Source organism: Nerophis lumbriciformis, linkage group LG03 (assembly GCF_033978685.3).
Source record: "Nerophis lumbriciformis linkage group LG03, RoL_Nlum_v2.1, whole genome shotgun sequence".
Taxonomy (NCBI): Eukaryota; Metazoa; Chordata; class Actinopteri; order Syngnathiformes; family Syngnathidae; genus Nerophis; species Nerophis lumbriciformis.
In genome coordinates this window covers 33,829,732-33,850,000 of record NC_084550.2, presented here as the reverse complement: position 1 = coordinate 33,850,000, position 20,269 = coordinate 33,829,732, and the positions used below count along the sequence as shown (strand labels likewise).

Genomic DNA, 20,269 nt, shown 5'->3' with positions numbered 1-20,269 from the left:
CCAAGAACCCTCTCGCCATGAGGCTGAAGTCGAAAAATCCAAAGTTTCTGGATTTCATTCGCTGCTGCCTGGAGTAGGTTGAGTAGAATGTTATGTTGTTCATGCTGCAGACGATCAATGGAATGGTTTGGTGTGCTCGGTCAGATACGACGCAGCGAAGCGACTCACTCCGGAGAAGGCTTTGCGGCATCCGTGGATCAAACAAGCCACCAAACATACATGTGAGTCCCATGTATCTATGGATTACATTTGTCAGAAGTCTGCTACCAAAAAATGATTTTTCTTGGTCAGTGAGTTCAGATCCGTAGCTCGACAAGAGTGATCCTTCTAAGGACGTCCGTAGGAAATAAAGGAATCGTACAACTTCCAAGTCTTCTAGAGGGCAGCATAAGTAGGAATGGGCTACGAATCCGGGACTTTTTTGGCACTGACTGAATCATACCGATATCATAATACGCTACCTGAGTAGGGTTGTCCCGATACCAATATTTTAGTACCGGTACCAAAATGTATTTCGATACCTTTCGGTACTTTTTGAAATAAGGGGGACCACAAAATAATGGCATTATTGGCTTTTTTTGACAGAAAATGTTAGTGTACATGAAACATGTTTATTATTGTAATTTAGTCCTTAAATAAAATAGTGAACATACTAAACAACTTGTCTTTTATTAGTAAGTAAAGTACCAAAATGTATTTTGATACTTTTCGGTACTTTTTGAAATAAGGGGCACCACAAAAAATGGCATTATTGGCTTTATTCGAACAAAAAATGTTAGTGTACATGAAACATATGTTTATTAGTGTAATTTAGTCCTTAAATAAAATAGTGAACATACTAGACAACTTGTCTTTTATTAGTAGGTAAAGTACCAAAATGTATTTTGATACTTTTCGGTTCTTTTTGAAATAAGGGGGACCACAAAAAATGGCATCATTGGCTTTTTTTGACAAAAAATAAAATGTTAGTGTACATGAAACATGTTTATTATTGTAATTTAGTCCTTAAATAAAATAGTGAACATACGAGACAACTTATCTTTTATTAGTAAGTAAACAAAACGGGACTTTTTTGGCACCGATCGAATCATACCGATTAATGCAAAATCCAATGGCGCCATGTTACGCTACCTGGGTTTGCTCGTGACATAGTGTTGTCCCCATACCAATATTTTAGTACCGGTACCAAAATGTATTTCAATACTTTTCGGTACTTTTTGAAATAAGGGGGACCACAAAAAACTGGCATTATTGGCTTTTTTTGACAAAAAATGTTAGTGTACATGAAACATATGTTTATTATTGTAATTTAGTCCTTAAAAAAAATAGTGAACATACTAGACAACTCGTCTTTTATTAGTAAGTAAAGTACCAAAATGTATTTCGATACTTTTCGGTACTTTTTGAAATAAGGGGGACCACAAAAAAATGGCATTATTAGCTTTTTTTGACAAAAAATCTTAGTGTACATGAAACATATGTTTATTATTGTAATTTAGTCCTTAAATAAAATAGTGAACATACTAGACAACTTGTCTTTTATTAGTAAGTAAAGTACCAAAATGTATTTCGATACTTTTCGGTACTTTTTGAAATAAGGGGGACCACAAAAAACTGGCGTTATTGGCTTTTTTTGACAAAAAATGTTAGTGTACATGAAACATGTTTATTATTGTAATTTAGTCCTTAAATAAAATAGTGAACATACTAGACAACTTGTCTTTTATTAGTAAGTAAAGTACCAAAATGTATTTCGATACTTTTCGGTACTTTTTGAAATAAGGGGGAACCACAAAAAAATGGCATTATTGGCTTTTTTTGACAAAAAATGTTAGTGTACATGAAACATATGTTTATTATTGTAATTTAGTCCTTAAATAAAATAGTGAACATACTAGACAACTTATCTTTTATTAGTAAGTAAACAAAACGGGACTTTTTTGGCACCGACCGAATCATGCCGATTAACGCAAAATCCAACGGCGCCATGTTACGCTACCTGGGTAGGGTTGTCCCGATACCAATATTTTAGTACCGGTACCAAAATGTATTTCGATACTTTTTGGTACTTTTTGAAATAAAGGGGACCACAAAAAATGGCATTATTGGCTTTATTTTAACAAAAAATCTTAGGGTACATGAAACGTGTTTATTATTGTAATTTAGTCCTTAAATAAAATAGTGAACATACAAGACAACTTGTCTTTTAGTACTAAGTAAACAAAACGGGACTTTTTTGGCATCGACTGAATCATATCGATTAACGCAAAATCCAACGGCGCCGTGTTACACTACCTGGGTAGGGTTGTCCCGATGCCAATATTTTAGTACCGGTACCAAAATGTATTTTGATACTTTTCGGTTTTTTTTTTAAATAAGGGGGACCACAAAAAAATGGCATTATTGGCTTTTTTTTGACAACAAATCTTAGGGTACATGAAACATATGTTTATTATTGTAATTTAGTCCTTAAATAAAATAGTGAACATACAAGACAACTTGTCTTTTAGTAGTAAGTAAACAAAACGGGACTTTTTTGGCACCGACTGAATCATATCGATTAACGCAAAATCTAACGGCGCCATGTTACGCTACCTGGGTAGGGTTGTCCCGATGCCAATATTTTAGTACCGGTACCAAAATGTATTTCGATACTTTTCGGTTCTTTTTGAAATAAGGGGGACCACAAAAAAATGGCATTATTGGCTTTTTTTTGACAAAAAATCTTAGGGTACATGAAACATATGTTTATTATTGTAATTTAGTCCTTAAATAAAATAGTGAACATACTAGACAACGTATCTTTTATTAGTAAGTAAACAAAACGGGACTTTTTTGGCACCGACCGAATCATATGGATTAACGCAAAATCCAACGGCGCCATGTTACGCTACCTGGGTAGGGTTGTCCCGATGCCAATATTTTAGTACCGGTACCAAAATGTATTTCGATACTTTTCGGTACTTTTTGAAATAAGGGGGACCACAAAAAAATGGCATTATTGGCTTTTTTTTTACTAAAAATCTTAGGGTACATGAAACATATGTTTATTATTGTAATTTAGTCCTTAAAAAAATAGTGAACATACTAGACAACTTATCTTTTGTTAGTAAGTAAACAAAACGGGACTTTTTTGGCACCGACCGAATCATACCGATTATTGCAAAATCCAATGGCGATGTTACGCTACCTGGGTTGCACGTGACATAGTGTTGTCCCGATACCAATATTTTAGTACCGTACCAAAATGTATTTTGATACTTTTCGGTACTTTTTGAAATAAGGGGGACCACAAAAAATGGCATTATTGGCTTTATTTGAACAAAAAATCTTAGTGTACATGAAACTAGAGATGTCTGTAATATCGGCCTGCCGATATTATCGGACGATAAATGCGTTAAAATGTAATATCGGAAATTATCGGTATCGTTTTTTTTATTATCAGAATTTTTTTTATTTTTTTTATTAAATCAACATAAAAAACACAAGATACACTTACAATTAGTGCACCAACCCAAAATACCTTCCTCCCCCATTCACACTCATTCACACAAAAGGGTTGTTTGTTTCTGTTACTAATATTTTGGTTCCTACATTATATATCAATATATATCAATACAGTCTGCAAGGGATACAGTCCGTAAGCACACATGATTGTGCGTGCTGCTGGTCCACTAATAGTACTAACCTTTAACACTTCATTTTACTCATTTTCATTAATCACTAGTTTCTATATTGTTTTACTTTGTTTTTAATTTATTTATCTTATCTTATTTTATTTTATTTTATTATTTTAAAGTACCATATCTTCACCATACCTGGTTGACCAAATTAGGCATAATAATGTGTTAATTCCACGACTGTATATATCGGTTGATATCGGTATCGGTAATTAAAGAGTTGGACAATATCGGATATCGGCAAAAAGCCATTATCGGACATCCCTACATGAAACATATGTTTATTATTTTAATTTAGTCCTTAAATACAATAGTGAACATGCTAGACAACTTGTCTTTTAGTAGTAAGTAAACAAACAAAGACTCCTAATTAGTCTATGCAGTAACATATTGTGTCATTTATACACCTATTATTTTGTACACATTATGAGGGACAAACTGTAAAAATTATTAATCTACTTGTTAATTTACGTTTACAATCTGTTTTTTTTCTATTTCAACATGTTCTATCTACACTTAGTTTTGGGTGATACCACAAATGTATGTATCGATGCGATACCAAGTAGTTACAGGATCATACAATGGTCTAATTTAAAGTCCTCATGTGTCCAGGTACGTATTTCCTGAGTTTATAAACATAATAATGAATTTTTAAAAAAGGAAAAAGAGATTTTGTGATGCTAAAAAATATCGATGTACCGTATTTTCTGGAATTTAAGGCGCATTTTAAATTCTTTTTTTTCCTCAAAACTCGACAGTGCGCCTTATAACCCGGTGCGCCTAATGTACGGAATAATTCTGGTTTTGCTTACCGACCTCAAAGCAATTTTATTTGGTATATGGTGTAATGATAAGTGTGACCAGTAGATGGCAGTCAAACATACGATATATGTGTAGACTGCAATATGATGGCAAAATGACTCAAGTAAACAACACCAACATTTTATATGTTCCATTGAAAATTTAAAACATTACACACGGCCCTCCAAAATCTATCAACATGTTTTAGTACGACTTTGGTAAGCGATTAACCCGCACCGCTTGATGTGCATCAACATAGTATTATTATTATTATGGTGTGTGAATAAGGTAAGACATTATCTGGCATTTTGTTTTGCAATATTATGCAAAAGAAACTTTTCTTACCTTCTGATACCTGCTGATCTGTATTTGAGATCTGCATAAATCCAAGTCCGTGGCGATGCCGTAGTCGATAAGCTTCTGTTTTTTCTCTATCTTCTTGTTATGTGACATTCATCCTCCGCTGTTGCCATTTCTAATATAAAGTAGTGTAAAGTTCTTACTTATATCTGTCAGTAAACTCGCCATGAAAGCGTTAAAACATACCGGTGTAGTGTGTCTACATTATTCACCCAAGGAACTTTAGTTATTAGAGAGTTCCGGTCGGACGGTTTTTCACGGGACACATTTCCGGCTCTGTTATTGATTGAAGTAAAGTCTGAATGTCATTAAAACAGTGAGCTCCATCTTTTTACACTTCGTCCACTCCTGTCCTTGCACGCTACACCGCTACAACAAAGATGACGGGGAGAAGACGCTGTCGAAGTGGAGGCACATAAATAAGACTGTCAGAAAGTGACTTGAAGATGATGTGTAAAACAATCTATGCAACATTTTGACCAAAGAACCACCAGTACATGTTATGTAGACCACAAGGAAGTGTTTTCAATGTAGAAAACAATTATAATAATATGACTCCTTTAATGCGCCTTTTAATCCGGTGCGCCTTATATATGAACAAAGATCAAAAATAGACCATTCATCGGCAGTGCGCCTTATAATCCAGTGCGCCCTATGGTCCGGAATATACGGTAATCATAGTAGTATCGACTAGATACGCTCCTGTACTTGGTATCATTACAGTGTAGATCAGTGGTTCTCAAACTTTTTTTGTCATCCCCCACTTTGGACAAGGGGGAGTTTTCAAGCCCCACCTGCCCCCATCGCCCCAACAGAGCGCTAATGCCAAGCTTTAACATTTTCAAATTTATTGAACATCAAGTTGTATACATTCAAACTCAATAACATAAAATAACATTAAGTTCAATAATAAATAAAATAACTGTGCAGCTGTGGTATAACTTGCATCAAGTTCAATAATAAATAAAATAACTTCCATCAAGTTCAATAATAAATAAAACAAAAGTGTTATAACTTGCATCAAGTTCAATAATAAATCAAAAAAAGTGTTATAACTTGCATCAAGTTCAATAATAAATCAAAAAAAGTGTTATAACTTGCATCACGTTCAATAATAAATCAAATAACTTGCATCAAGTTCAATAATAAATCAAAAAAAGTGTTATAACTTGCATCAAGTTCAATAATAAATAAAACAAAAGTGTTATAACTTGCATCAAGTTCAATAATAAATAAAAGAAAGTGTTATAACTTGCATCAAGTTCAATAATAAATCAAAAAAAGGGTTATAACTTGCATCAAGTTCAATAATAAATAAAACAAAAGTGTTATAACTTGCATCAAGTTCAATAATAAATCAAAAAAAGTGTTATAACTTGCATCAAGTTCAATAATAAATAAAACAAAAGTGTTATAACTTGCATCAAGTTCAATAATAAATCAAATAACTTGCATCAAGTTCAATAATAAATACAATAAAAGTGCCAATTTGCAATCTTTGCAAAAAAAAAAAGGAGGAGCTATGCATTTGGCAAGACAGGGGAAGTGACAGCACTTTCCCCCAGGAGAGACACCTTGCTTCACTGTGAAACAGCACGGCTGTATGATCAGCTCCCATTTCCTCACACAGTGCAGAGAACAGTCGCGCTTTCAGTGGTCGTGTTTTGATCAAATTTACCGCGCTCACAACATCTGTTAAAACCTCATTGAGTTCGGGGCTGAGCTGCCTTGATGCTAGTGCTTCCCGGTGAATGACACAGTGTGTGCCCGTCAGATTTTTGTTTCTCTGCAGGCGCTGGCTCTGGCTCGACGACCTTTGAGGTGCGAGTCACAAATGTATATATTTGTGTAATTGTGATCCACACATTAGCCTGCTACCCATCTGCGCGAAAGTTTGTTCCGCTTAGCCCCGCCCCCATTAGTTACTGTTGCTATGTCTGTCAAACTTTCGCTCGTACCGAGAAATTTAAAGCCTACAGTAAAAATAAGTACCGGTAATTTCCATTTATTTATATAGCGGATTTCACAGACAGAATCACAAAGTGATTTACAGTGTGTATAGAAAATGAAAGCATAGTAAAAAAAATAATCTAAGAATATAATAATTAAAAAAAAAAAATTTAAGTGAAATGTCCTCCCGTTCCTCGCGCCCCACCTGTCATGTCTCTATTCCCCACCAGTGGGGCGCGCCCCACACTTTGAGAAACGCTGGTGTAGATCCACCCATGGCATTTGTTTACATTGTGACGTTGGTGAGCTATTGTATCCTCCTACAGTGTGTAGTGAAGCATGTTTAGCTATTCCTCGTCCTCCAGTGATAATGGTACGTGTAAGAAACTTACTTTGTTGCCATGGAGATCAGGATTAGTGTTTTAAAAGTAACTAAAACACTGCCAACTGCAGATGGATGTTAGCTGGCATGTGTTAAAGCAGCTCTTCCTGAGGGTGTTTCAGTGTTATAACTTCACCTTTACTTACTTTTTACACCAAAATGCGTTCATTCTCCCTTTTATGTCTACACACTGTGTCTGCTTGTAAGTACTCGGTGTGTGTGCGCTGCCGAACATGCTCCTCTGCTCGTAAAACCAGCAATGTCACCACATGACGACGACGTGCCGTCATGCCCGGGAACCGGTACTTTTCAAACAGTATGGTACTGTTTTTGATTCATTAGTACCGCGATACTATACCAGTATAGTACGGAAAATTGGTGCTGTTTAGTACCGGTATCGAGTCAAGGGATTTGCATCATACCGGTTCAAATGTGAAAGGCACCCATCCCGAAGTGGCTAATATCAGCAGAAAAAGTGCAAATTGAGAGCATAACGTGAAGACAACAGATCAGTGGCCTAGTGGTTAGAGCTGGGGTGCTCATTACGTCGATCGCGATCTACCGGTCAATCTCGGAGGGTGTGTCAGTCGATCACCAACCAGGCATTAAAAAAATAATCCTAAAAATGAGCGATCATAAATCTTCACTATGACGTCACTTCCGTCACTTGATTGACATTCACGGCACCCGGGGGTCTTCTGAGATGACGCTGGCTGCTGCCAGCTCATTAAAATTACCGACTGGAAGACGAGAAACACTTTATTTCAACAGACTCTGGCGCCGTACCTGTCGTCAAAACTCCAAAGACCGACTGCACAGTTGCACAATAAAAGCGCTACTTCATCCTGCCTGCGCTACCAAAATAAGAGTCTCAGAAAGCTGGCGTGCACAAGCTAGCAAGCTACGGAGTTTGCCAACAATGTATTTCTTGTAAAGTGTATACAAAGGAGTACGGAAGCTGGACAAATAAGATGCCAAAAACCAACCACTTTCATGTGGTATTGGACAGAAAGGAGGACCTTTTTTCTCCATTCGAAAATGCGGACGTTATCAGCACCACTGTCTGATTCCAATCAATGCAAGTCATCAGAATCAGGTAATACACCAACTTATATTCTTGTCTTCATGAAAGAAAGGAATCTATATGTGTTAAACATGCTTGTATTATCTTTAACCACCTTTAACTTGTTAACAATATTAACTATATGTGTTAAACATGCTTGTATTATCTTCAACCACCTTTAAGTTGTTAACAATATTAACTATATGTGTTAAACATGCTTGTATTATCTTTAATCACCTTTAAGTTGTTAACAATATTAACTATATGTGTTAAACATGCTTGTTTTATCTTTAAACACCTTTAACTTATTAACAATACTAACTATATGTGTTAAACATGCTTGCATTATCATTAAACACCTTTAACTTGTTAACAATATTAACTATATGTGTTAAACATGCTTGTATTGTCATTAAACACCTTTAACTTGTTAACAATATTAACTATATGTATTAAACATACTTGTATTATCATTAAACACCTTTAATTTATTAACAATATTAACTATATGTGTTAAACATGCTTGCATTATCATTAAACACCTTTAACTTATTAACAAAAACATATATTTCATAAATAAGTAAATATAAATTATATATATGAATGAGGTAGATCCCCACGACTTGATCAATTGAAAAGTAGCTCGCCTGCAGAAAAAGTGTGAGCACCCCTGGGTTAGAGCGTCCGCCCTGAGATGGGTAGGTCGTGAGTTCGAACCCTGGCCAATTCATACCAAAGACTATAAAAAATGGGACCCATTACCTCCCTCAGCATCAAGGGTTGGAATTGGGGGTTAAATCACCAAAAATGACTCCCGGGCGCGGCCACTACTGCTGCTCACTGCTCCCCTCACCCTGGGTGATCAAGGGTGATGGGTCAAATGCAGAGAATAATTTTGCCACACCTAGTGTGTGTGTGACAATCATTGGTACTTTAACTTTAACTTTAACTTAGATCAAACATGTTATTATGCTGACTGTGAAAGACGAGACTATTGCTGCATTAGAATAGGAACTTTCAAGGCCTGATTTCCAACTCAGAAAACAAACAACTCAACTTTGTCAGTAGAAGCTCAGACTTGGAGTGTCAGTCTGCTGTACTTCTTCTGGATGAACTTCACTACTTATTTGTAAAAAAATATATTTTTTGTTACAAACCCCAAAAACAGTGAAGTTGTCACGTTGTGTAAATGGTAAATAAAAAGAGAATACAACAAATCCTTTTCAACTTATATTCAATTGAATAGACTGCAAAGACAAGATATTTAACGTTCAAACTGCAAATCTTTGTTATTTTTTTGCAAATATTAGCTCATTTGGAATTTGATGCCTGCAACATGTTTCAAAAGTGGCAAAAAAGAGAGAGAAAGTTGAGGAATGCTCGCTCATCAAACACTTATTTGGAACATCCCACAGGTGAACAGGCTAATTGGGAACAGGTGGGTGCCATGATTGGGTATAAAAGCAGCTTCCATGAAATGCTCAGTCATTCACAAATAAGGACGGGGCGAGGGTGACCACTTTGTCAACAAATGCGTGAGCAAATTGTTGAACAGTTTAAGAACAACATTTCTCAACCAGCTATTGCAAGGAATTTAGGGATTTCACCATCTACGCTCCGTAATATCATCAAAAGGTTCAGAGAATCTGGAGAAATCACTGCACGTAAGCCATGATATTACGGACCTTCGATCCCTCAGGCGGTACTGCATCAGAAAGCGACTTCAGAAAACCACTGTAAGTAACTACAGTTTTTCGCTACATCTGTAAGTGCAAGTTAAAGCTCTATTATGAAATGCCAAAGCCATTTATCAACAACACCCAGAAACGCTGCCGGCTTCGCTGGGCCCGAGCTCATCTAAGAAGGACTGATTCAAAGTGGAAAAGTGTTCTGTGGTCTGACGAGTCCACATTTCAAATTGTTTTTGGAAACTGTGGACGTCGTGTCCTCCGGACCAAAGAGGAAAAGAACCATCCGGACTGTTATAGGTGCAAAGTGTAAAAGGCAGCATGTGTGATGGTATGGGGGTGTATTAGTGCCCAAGACATGGGTAACTTACACATCTGTGAAGGCGCCATTAATGCTGAAAGGTACATACAGGTTTTGGAGCAACATATGTTGCCATCCAAGCAACGTTACCATGGACGCCCCTGCTTATTTCAGCGAGACAATGCCAAGTCACGTGTTACATCAACGTGGCTTCATAGTAAAAGAGTGCGGGTACTAGACTGGCCTGCCTGTAGTCCAGACCTGTCTCCCATTGAAAATGTGTGGCGCATTATGAAGCCTAAAATAGCACAACGGAGACCCCCGGACTGTTGAACAAAAGCTGTACATCAAGCAAGAATGGGAAAGAATTCCACCTGAGAAGCTTCGAAAATGTGTCTCCTCAGTTCCCAAACGTTTACTGAGTGTTGTTAAAAGGAAAGGCCATGTAACACAGTGGTAAAAATGCCCCTGTGACATATTTTTTGCAATGTGTTGCTGCCATTAAATTCTAAGTTAATTATTATTTGCCAAAAAAAAAAATTCTAATCTTGTCTTTGCAGTCTATTTAATTTAATATAAATTGAAAAGGATTTGCAAATCATTGTATTCTCTTTTTATTTACCATTTACACAACGTGACAACTTCACTGCTTTTGGGTTTTGTACTATGGCAAATTCAGTAGATGCTCCAATTCAAGCGAGGTCTTCCACAGAAGCAAAATAACCGTCAGGGTCTCTAATTAGCGGTGATTAAAACAACATTGTCGTTAACAGACGCGTTTTTTTTTAATATTAAGTCTGTAAAATGTCAGTAGCTGCACTAAAAGTGTCCAGACGGGTCAGCTGTTCTGGTACTGTTGATAAAGCCATCAGTGGTTTTGCGGTGATGCTGACTCAGCAGTCCTGAGTGCTGCTCCAGCTTATGTAACAGACAATTAGTTCTGCTGTTGTGCAGTATAATGATCAAAAAGAGCCATCAAATTTCTCATGCACTCCAAGTCATTAGTTAGTGATCAACTTTTTTTTTTTTTAATTAAGGAAATAACAGCCTCTGTGTGAAGCTGGCTTTAAATTGAAGGGACATTTTATTTCAATTAAAATGTTTTTTTATTTTTTATTATTATTATTATTTTATTTATTTTTTATTTTTTTAAACTATTTGCATTGCATTATGGCCGTCAGCGAAGAAAAAAATCAATTAAAACTTGTTCAAAGTTGTATTTTTGAAACCAAAAAGTATAACAAGTAGAGATGTCCGATATTGTCCAACTCTTATTTACCGATACCGATATATACAGTGGTGGAATTAACACATTATTATGCCTAATTTTGTTGTGATGCCCCGCTGGATGCATTAAACAATGTCACAAGGTTTTCCAAAATAAATCAACTCAAGTTATGGAAAAAAGTGCCAACATGGCACTGCCATATTTATTATTGAAGTCACAAAGTGCATTATTTTTTTTAACATGCCTCAAAACAGTAGCTTGGAATTTGGGACATGCTCTCCCTGAGAGAGCATGAGGAGGTTGAGGTGGGCGGGGTTGAGGTGGGGGGGTGTATATTGTAGCGTCCCGGAAGAGTTAGTGCTGCAAGGGTTTCTGGGTATTTGTTCTGTTGTGTTTATGTTGTGTTACGGTGCGGGTGTTCTCCCGAAATGTGTTTGTCATTCTTGTTAGGTGGGTGTTCACAGTGTTGTGCATATTTGTAGCAGTGTTAAAGTTGTTTATACGCCCACCCTCAGTGTGACCTGTAGGGCTGTTGACCAAGTATGCTTTGCATTCACTTGTGTGTGTGAAAAGCCGTAGATATTATGTGACTGGGCCGGCATGCAAAGGCAGTGCCTTTAAGGTTTATTGGCGCTCTGTACTTCTCCCTACGGCGTTTTAATAAGTCATACATTTTACTTTTTGAAACCGATACCGATAATTTCCGATATTACATTTAAAAGCATTCATCGGCCGATAATATCGTCAGTCCGATATTATCGGACATCTTTAATAACAAGAACAACACAGGCTAGCTTGTGTTATCATTAGTAGTTTAAAAAAAAAGCATTTTTGTTTTTAAAGAATCTGTATTCTACACTCTATATTTTACTTAATTGCTAATTATATTGAATTACAAAAAAAAAATTCCACATGAGGAATTTAGTCTGGCATTCATTGGCTGATTACACTTACAAACGTGTTAGCGTACTAGCTATTGCTAACGACGAGCATCATTACATAAGCGCGTTCAAATATGCATGAAAAAACTCTTTACAGATATCACACATGGGACGGTTTAGTAGGTTAGAATTGTTTTAGTTATATTGTAAAACCTACAAACGTTGCTTGGAGCGATGGATGAAGAATGCGTACGAGTAGAAACGCTATGGACGGCTAGAAGACGGAACGGCGCTTCTGTTTCCGGTTGAAGGCATTAAATGGTAGGACACTGCAGCAACTGCAGTGAGCGAATTTGTCCAAAAGGTGGCGCCATAGCACAAACAACACCTTTTCCGTGAATATGCTTAGTTTTACGAATTAGTCGCACCGTTTTATAAGTCCCAGGGTTCAAAGTAGGGATAAATGCTTTAAAATGTAATATCAGAAATTATCGGTATCGGTTTCAAAATTATCGGTATCGGTTTCAAAAAGTAAATGTTATGACTTTTTAAAACGCCGCTGTGTACACGGACATAGGGAGAAGTACAGAGCGCCAATAAACCTTAAAGGCCCTGCCTTTGCGTGCCGGTCCCAATCACATAATATCTACGGCTTTTCACACACACAAGTGAATGCAAAGCATAGTTGGTCAACAGCCATACAGGTCACACTTAGGGTGGCCGTATAAACAACCTTAACACTGTTACAAATATGCGCCACACTGTGAACCCACACCAAACAAGAGTGACAAACACATTTCGGGAGAACATCCGCACCGTAACACAACATAAACACAACAGAACAAATACCCAGAAGCCCTTGCAGCACTAATTCTTCCGAGACGCTACCATATACACCCCAACCCCGCCCACCTCAACCTCTTCATGCTCTCTCAGGGAGAGCATGTCCCAAATTCCAAGCTGCTGTTTTGAGGCATGTTAAAAAAAATAATGCACTTTGTGACGTCAATAATAAATATGGCAGTGCCATGTTGGCATTTTTTTTCCATAACTTGAGTTGATTTATTTTGGAAAACCTTGTTACATTGTTTAATGCATCCAGCGGGGCATCACAACAAAATTAGGCATAATAATGTTTTCATTCCACGACTGTATATATCGGTATCGGTTGATATCGGAATCGGTAATTAAGAGTTGGACTATATCGGAATATCGGCAAGAAAGCCATTATCGGACATCTCTAGTTCAAAGTGTAGGAAAAAAGTTATGTCTTATAATCGGGGATTTAAGGTAGTTATAGAAACATTTTGTAATTAAGATTGCAGGTTTGCGTGTACTAAAACATGTGCAAACTTGATAGCACACGCACATTTTGCATCTCTGTCTTTATTAATATGCAAAATATAAGCTGAGCAGCAAAACGGCAACAAATCTGGGAGGAAGAAATGCAAATAAATGTATTTAGCACACGCAATGTGATTTATCAACACTCATCATGGGGCGGTATAGCTTGGTTGGTAGAGCGGCTGTGCCAGCAACTTAAGGGTTCCAGGTTCGATCCCCGCTTCCGCCATCCTAGTCACTGCTGTTGTGTCCTTGGGCAAGACACTTTACCCACCTGCTCCCAGTGCCACCCACACTGCTTTAAATGTAACTTACATATTGGCTTTCACTATGTAAAGCGCTTTGAGTCACTAGAGAAAAGCGCTATATAAATATAATTCACTTCACTTCATCACCCATGAATTGATAAACGTGGACCCAGACTTAAACACGTAAAACTAATTGGGGTGTTACCATTTAGTGGTCAATTGTACTGTTCTGTGCAATCTACTAATAAAAGTTTCAATCAATCAATTTTCGAAAAACCCTTTTATCGCACTATTTAGCTTTTTATTTAGCCTGTGCAAAGGGACAGTCCTACACACACCGTGGACAGACGACAATCCTTTGTGTGTGTTTGTCAATATTTTGGATGGTCAGAAATAAATAAAAAAATATCAGACATGATTCAGCAATTTCCTTTTATAATTTTAAAGTAGCTGTCGAGTGGAAAAACAAGTTGCCTCTATATTGAAGCCATTATCACATACACTATATTGCCAAAAGTATTTGGCCACCTGCCTTAACTCACATATGAACTTGAAGTGCCATCCCATTCCTAACCCATAGGGTTCAATATGATGTGGCTCCACCTTTTGCAGCTATTACAGCTTCAACTCTTCTGGGAAGGCTGTCCACAAGGTTGCCAAGTGTGTTTATAGGAATTTTCCGCCATTCTTCCAAAAGCGCATCGGTGAGGTCACACTGATGTTGATGGAGAAGGCCTGGCTCTCAGTCTCCGTTCTAATTCATCCCAAAGGTGTTCTATCGGGTTCAGGTCAGGACTCTGTGCAGGCCAGTCAAGTTCATCCATACCAGACTCTGTCATCCATGTCTTTATGGCCCTTGCTTTGTGCACTGGTGCACAGTCATGTTGGAAGAGAAAGGGGCCCGCTCCAAACTGTTCCCACAAGGTTGGGAGCATGGAATTGTCCAAAATGTTTTGGTATCCTGGAGCATTCAAAGTTCCTTTCACTGGAACTAAGGGGCCAAGCCCAACTCCTGAAAAAACAACCCCACACCATAATTCCTCCTCCACCAAATTTCACACTCGGCACAATGCAGCCCGAAATGTAGCGTTCTCCTGGCGACCTCCAAACCCAGACTGGTCCATCAGATTGCCAGATGGAAAAGCGTGATTCATCAGTCCAGAGAAGGCGTTTCCACTGCTCTAGAGTCCAGTGGCGACGTGCTTTACACCACTGCATCCCACGCTTTGCATTGGACTTGGTGATGTATGGCTTAGATGCAGCTGCCCGGCCATGGAAACCCATTCCATGAAACTCTCTGCGTACTGTATGTGGGCTAATTGGAAGGTCACATGAAGTTTGGAGCTCTGTAGCAACTGACTGTGCAGAAAGTCTTTGCACTATGCTGACCTCTCTGTCACTTTACCTGGCCTACCACTTCCTGGCTGAGTTGCTGTTGTTCCCAAACTTTTCACTTTTCTTATAATAAAGTTGACTTTGGAATATTTAGGAGTGAGAAAATTTCACGACTGGATTTGTTGCACAGGTGGCATCCTATGAAAGTGGCCCATTCTTTCACAAATGTTTGTAGAAACGGTCTCCATGCCTAAGTGCTTGATTTGATACACCTGTGATTAGGACACCTGATTCTCAGCATTTGGATGGGTGGACAAATACTTTTGGCAATATAGTGTATATCTGATGTATGACACCTAAAGACTTCCAAAGTTTGCAGATAAATAGATATGATCAAAATAGTATCAATCTGACGAAGATTCCTGAGCCATTTTGAGAGATAAAGAGGAGGAACCACAGATCCCTTCCCCATCAACAACAATGCTAATCAAGCAGACTTTGTGAGAGCCAACAAAGAATAATTTGGGAAAATTATGATTGGCTTCCACCCGATTGTAGCTGAGATAGGCTCCAGCACTCCCGCGACCCCGAAAGGAATAGGCGGTAGAAAATGGATGGATGGATGATCCAGAACCTTATGTTATTGAGCCTGAGCACAAAGAGGATGAGCAATAAGTTATAGAAGTCAAGTGTTGGATGTAGTTGTATTGTGACACTATAATATTAGCATCATTGCTAGGTGCTAAACATACAAACTAACCATATTAAACCATAATAAAACAAACACTTACTGTAATATTTCCACTCTTGCTAGCAATGTGACGCTCACATAATTCCGTTTAGATGAAGATTCAATTACAATCCTCACAAAGGGTTAAAAAAAATAGTATATTTGTGTCTTTTTTCGCCATCTCGGGGGGATGTGAAAGTGGACCAGCCTGTGGGTCCATGGCCACGTTTGTCTACTAGCAGGTGAGAGATGCATGAATTATAACTGACAAACCAAGAGCAACCACTACATTCCTGGCAGAGGTAATGATTAGTAACACGTTCACCAAGCAAACTCCACAACATTGTGATGGTGGTCACAGCCAAAGCAGCATGAATACAGAATATAAACAGTATTATTAACAGTGATTATTAACAGTGATTATTAATAGTAATATTAACAGTAACAAAGCAATCTAAGCTGTTATTCACAGGATGAGCTGTAGAGGGCAGTAATGTGTGCATGCTGGGTTGGAGCCTGGGAGTGAAGAAGAGTTTAGGGAATCATCACGTCTTAACTGTAAGTTCTATCCCCCTACATCAGGGGTCGGCAACCCAATACGTTGAAAGAGCCATATTGGACTAAAAATACAAAAAAACTAATCTGTCTGGAGCCGCAAAAATTAAGTCTTATATAAGTGTTGTAATGAAGACAACACATGATGTAAGTGTCTATATTAGCCTACTATCAAAATGACTTTAAAAGTCTTATATAAGTGTTATAATGAAGACACCACATGATGTAAGTGTCTATATTAGCCTACTATCAAAATGACTTTAAAAGTTTTATATAAGTGTTATAATGAAGACAACACATGATGTAAGTGTCTATATTAGCTATATTAGCCTACTATCAAAATGACTTTAAAAGTCTTACATCATGTGTTGTCTTCATTATAACACTTATACAAGACTTTTAAAGTCATTTTGATAGTAGGCTAATATAGACACTTACATCATGTGTTGTCTTCATTATAACACTTATATAAGTGCCTATATTAGCTATATTAGCCTAATATTAAAATGACTTTAAAAGTCTTATATAAGTGTTAATAAAGGCAACACATGATGTAAGTGTCTATATTAGCTTACTATTAAAATGACTTTAAAAGTCTTATATAAGTGTTAATGAAGGCAACACATGATGTAAGTGTCTATATTAGCCTACTATTAAAATGACTTTAAAAGTCTTATATAAGTGTTATAATGAAGGCAACACATGATGTAAGTGTCTATTAGTTATTAGTCTTAGTAATATAGACACTTACATCATGTGTTGCCTTCATCATAACACTTATATAAGACTTTTAAAGTCATTTTGATAGTAGGCTAATACAACTAATATAGACACTTACATCATGTGTTGCCTTCATTAACACTTATATAAGACTTTTAAAGTCATTTTAATAGTAGGCTAATATAGACACTTACATCATGTGTTGCCTTTATTAACACTTATATAAGACTTTTAAAGTCATTTTAATATTAGGCTAATATAGACACTTACATCATGTGTTGTCTTCATTATAACACTTATATAAGTGTCTAATATAACTAATAGACACTTACATCATGTGTTGCCTTCATTAACACTTATATAAGACTTTTAAAGTCATTTTAATATTAGGCTAATATAGCTAATATAGACACTTACATCATGTGTTGTCTTCATTATAACACTTATATAAGTGTTATAATGAAGGCAACACATGATGTAAGTGTCTATTAGCCTACTATCAAAATGACTTTAAAAGTCTTGTACAAGTGCTATAATGAAGGCAACGCATGAGGTAAGTGTCTATATCAGCCTACTATCAAAATGACTTTAAAAGTGTTATGTTAAGACAACACATGATGTAAGTGTCTATATTAGTTATACTAGCCTACTATCAAAATGACTATGTGTCGCAGGCTGACGCAAATCTGCGTTGACAGAAATGTTAAAATGTATTATTTATTTTACACATTTTTACAACATTGGAAAACATCAGTAAAACTTCTCAAAGGGTGAGATAACTCCTGGAAATGACTGACTTAGAATGACCAAAAGGTATAGATGTGTGTGTCCAAGTTAACGGAAACATCTTCTTCTAATGGATTCATTACAATCTTTGCAAGCTGGGTAACGTTTGCTGTGGTCTGGAACAACATGGCACACTAACAACTATCAGCAGAGCAGCCAATATTACATACAGATAATGTGTCATGAGACATGCACATATATATTAAATACACAGAGGACATAAGTAAAGGAAATTAAATGAGCTCAAATATATCTACAAACGAGGCATGATGATGCAATATGTACATGCAGCTAGCCTAAATAGCATGTTAGCATGGATCAGCTTGCAGTCATGCACTGACCAAATATGCCTGATCAGCGCTCCGCACAAGTCAATAACATCAACAACGCTCACCTTTGTGCATTCACGCACAGCATAAAAGGTTTGGTGGACAAAATGAGACAAAGAAGGAGTGGCATTAAACACGTCTTTCTGTGGCAGCATCGGAGAAAGTTGTACATGTTAAACTACGGTGGACCGCCGAGATTAGTAGGACGAAACGGCGCTCGCCAAATACTCTCATCAGTGAAGCATGTTTGATATAAACAGTGGGATTGCTAACAATTAGGAAGGTTTGTGTCATGTTGTCCTTCGAAAGAAACCTTATTAAAAAAAAAAAAAAATTCCCCTTATCTTTTTACATTTGATTGCATTTTGAAAAAGCTCCAGGGAGCCACTAGGGCGGCGCTAAAGAGCCGTATGCAGCTCTAGAGCCCCCGCCCTACATCGTCGTTTTTCAGACGTGTGCACAACTCACTGTAACTAATTTATTTTGTACAATGAGTCACCGACAGTTATTTAGTTTTTAAGTCCGGTTATTGTTATCTCTAATCCTTTATCTTTACATGCACGGTGTGTCCACAAAGTATTTTACAGCACTTGACTGTTTCCCACATTATCTTATGTACAGCCTTATTCCAAAATGGAATTAATTCACTTTTGTCCTCAAAATGCTACACACAATACCCCATAACGACAATGTGAACACGTTTTTTTGTTGTTTTTTGCAAATTTATCAAGAATAAAAAAGGAATACATGACATGTACATATAGTCGTGGTCAAAAGTGTACATACACTTGTAAAGGACATCATGTCATGGCTGACTTGAGTTTCCAGTCATTTCTACAACTCTTATTTTTTTGTGATAGTGATTGGAGCACATACTTGTTGGTCACAAAAAACTTTTTGCTTCTTTTATGAATTTATTATGGGTCTACTGAAAATGTGAGGGTCAAAAGTATACATACAGCAACATTCATGATCAATGTTGGTGATGTAGAAAAGTTACAATCAAATCAAATGACCTTCATGGTCTCTTAACTACATGTGAGTGATTATGATTGATGACACCTGTTGACTTCTCTGAGCACATTTAAATATGTCTCATGTGATGCGGTCATTAGACTCGGTTACAAACGCCACAATGGGAAAGTCAAAGGAACTCAGCGCAGATCTGAAAAAACGAATCATTGACTCGAACAAGTCAGGAAAGTCCCTTGGAGCCGTTTAAAAGCAGCTTAAGGTCCCGAGAGCAACTGTGCAGACAATTGTTCGGAAGTATAAAGTGCATGGCACAGTTTTGTCACTGCCACGATCAGGAAGAAAACGCAATCTTATCACCTGCTGCTGAGAGAAAATTTGTCAGGATGATCAAGAGTCAACCAAGCTACCAAAAAGCAGGTCTGCAATGAATTGGAAGCTGCTGGAACTCAGGTGTCAGTGTCCACAGTCAAGCCTGTTTTGCATGGCCATGGACTGAGAGGCTACCATGAAAGAAGAAACCCTTGCTCCAGAAGCCACACATTAAGGCTCGTCTAAAGTTTGCTGCTGATTGTCATGACTTGGTCCTTGGGTTTTGTTTTTCCGGAAGGCAACGGAAAGTTGGCTCAGGCGAGACGGGAATGTAAGTACATGATTTATTAAATATTATCAAAAAAGAACAAACTAAAGGCGTGCACAAGGCGGAAGTACAAACTTGACAAATGAAACAAATACTTGCACGTGGGCAAAAAACTAAGGACATGAACAAAAGTCGCTAACTGTGGCATGAATCGAAAAAACTTAGTTGGACATGGCATGAAGTGCGCAGAGGTAAACAGTGTGACAGGGGTATGATGTCGCCAGAAAGACAAACTGAAAACAATGAACTTAAATACTACAGACATGATTAGCGAAA

The 20,269-nt window shown here is 37.3% G+C and overlaps 2 protein-coding genes across 6 annotated transcripts in view; one reads left to right on the top strand and one right to left on the bottom strand.

Annotated features, from left to right (window-relative positions):
- rap1gapb (RAP1 GTPase activating protein b) overlaps positions 1–20,269 on the bottom strand; it is a 519,058-nt gene that overhangs the window by 288,838 nt on the left and 209,951 nt on the right. The gene's annotated exons all lie outside the window — the stretch shown is intronic.
- LOC133583575 (dual specificity tyrosine-phosphorylation-regulated kinase 4-like) overlaps positions 1–20,269 on the top strand; it is a 77,277-nt gene that overhangs the window by 44,615 nt on the left and 12,393 nt on the right. For both annotated transcript variants that reach the window (XM_061937654.1, XM_061937653.1), the window contains 2 exons: positions 1–73; positions 145–221. The exon at positions 1–73 is cut by the window's left edge and continues 30 nt beyond it. In XM_061937654.1, coding sequence (XP_061793638.1) covers positions 1–73; positions 145–221 — 150 coding nt within the window. The remainder of the gene's footprint in view (positions 74–144; positions 222–20,269) is intronic.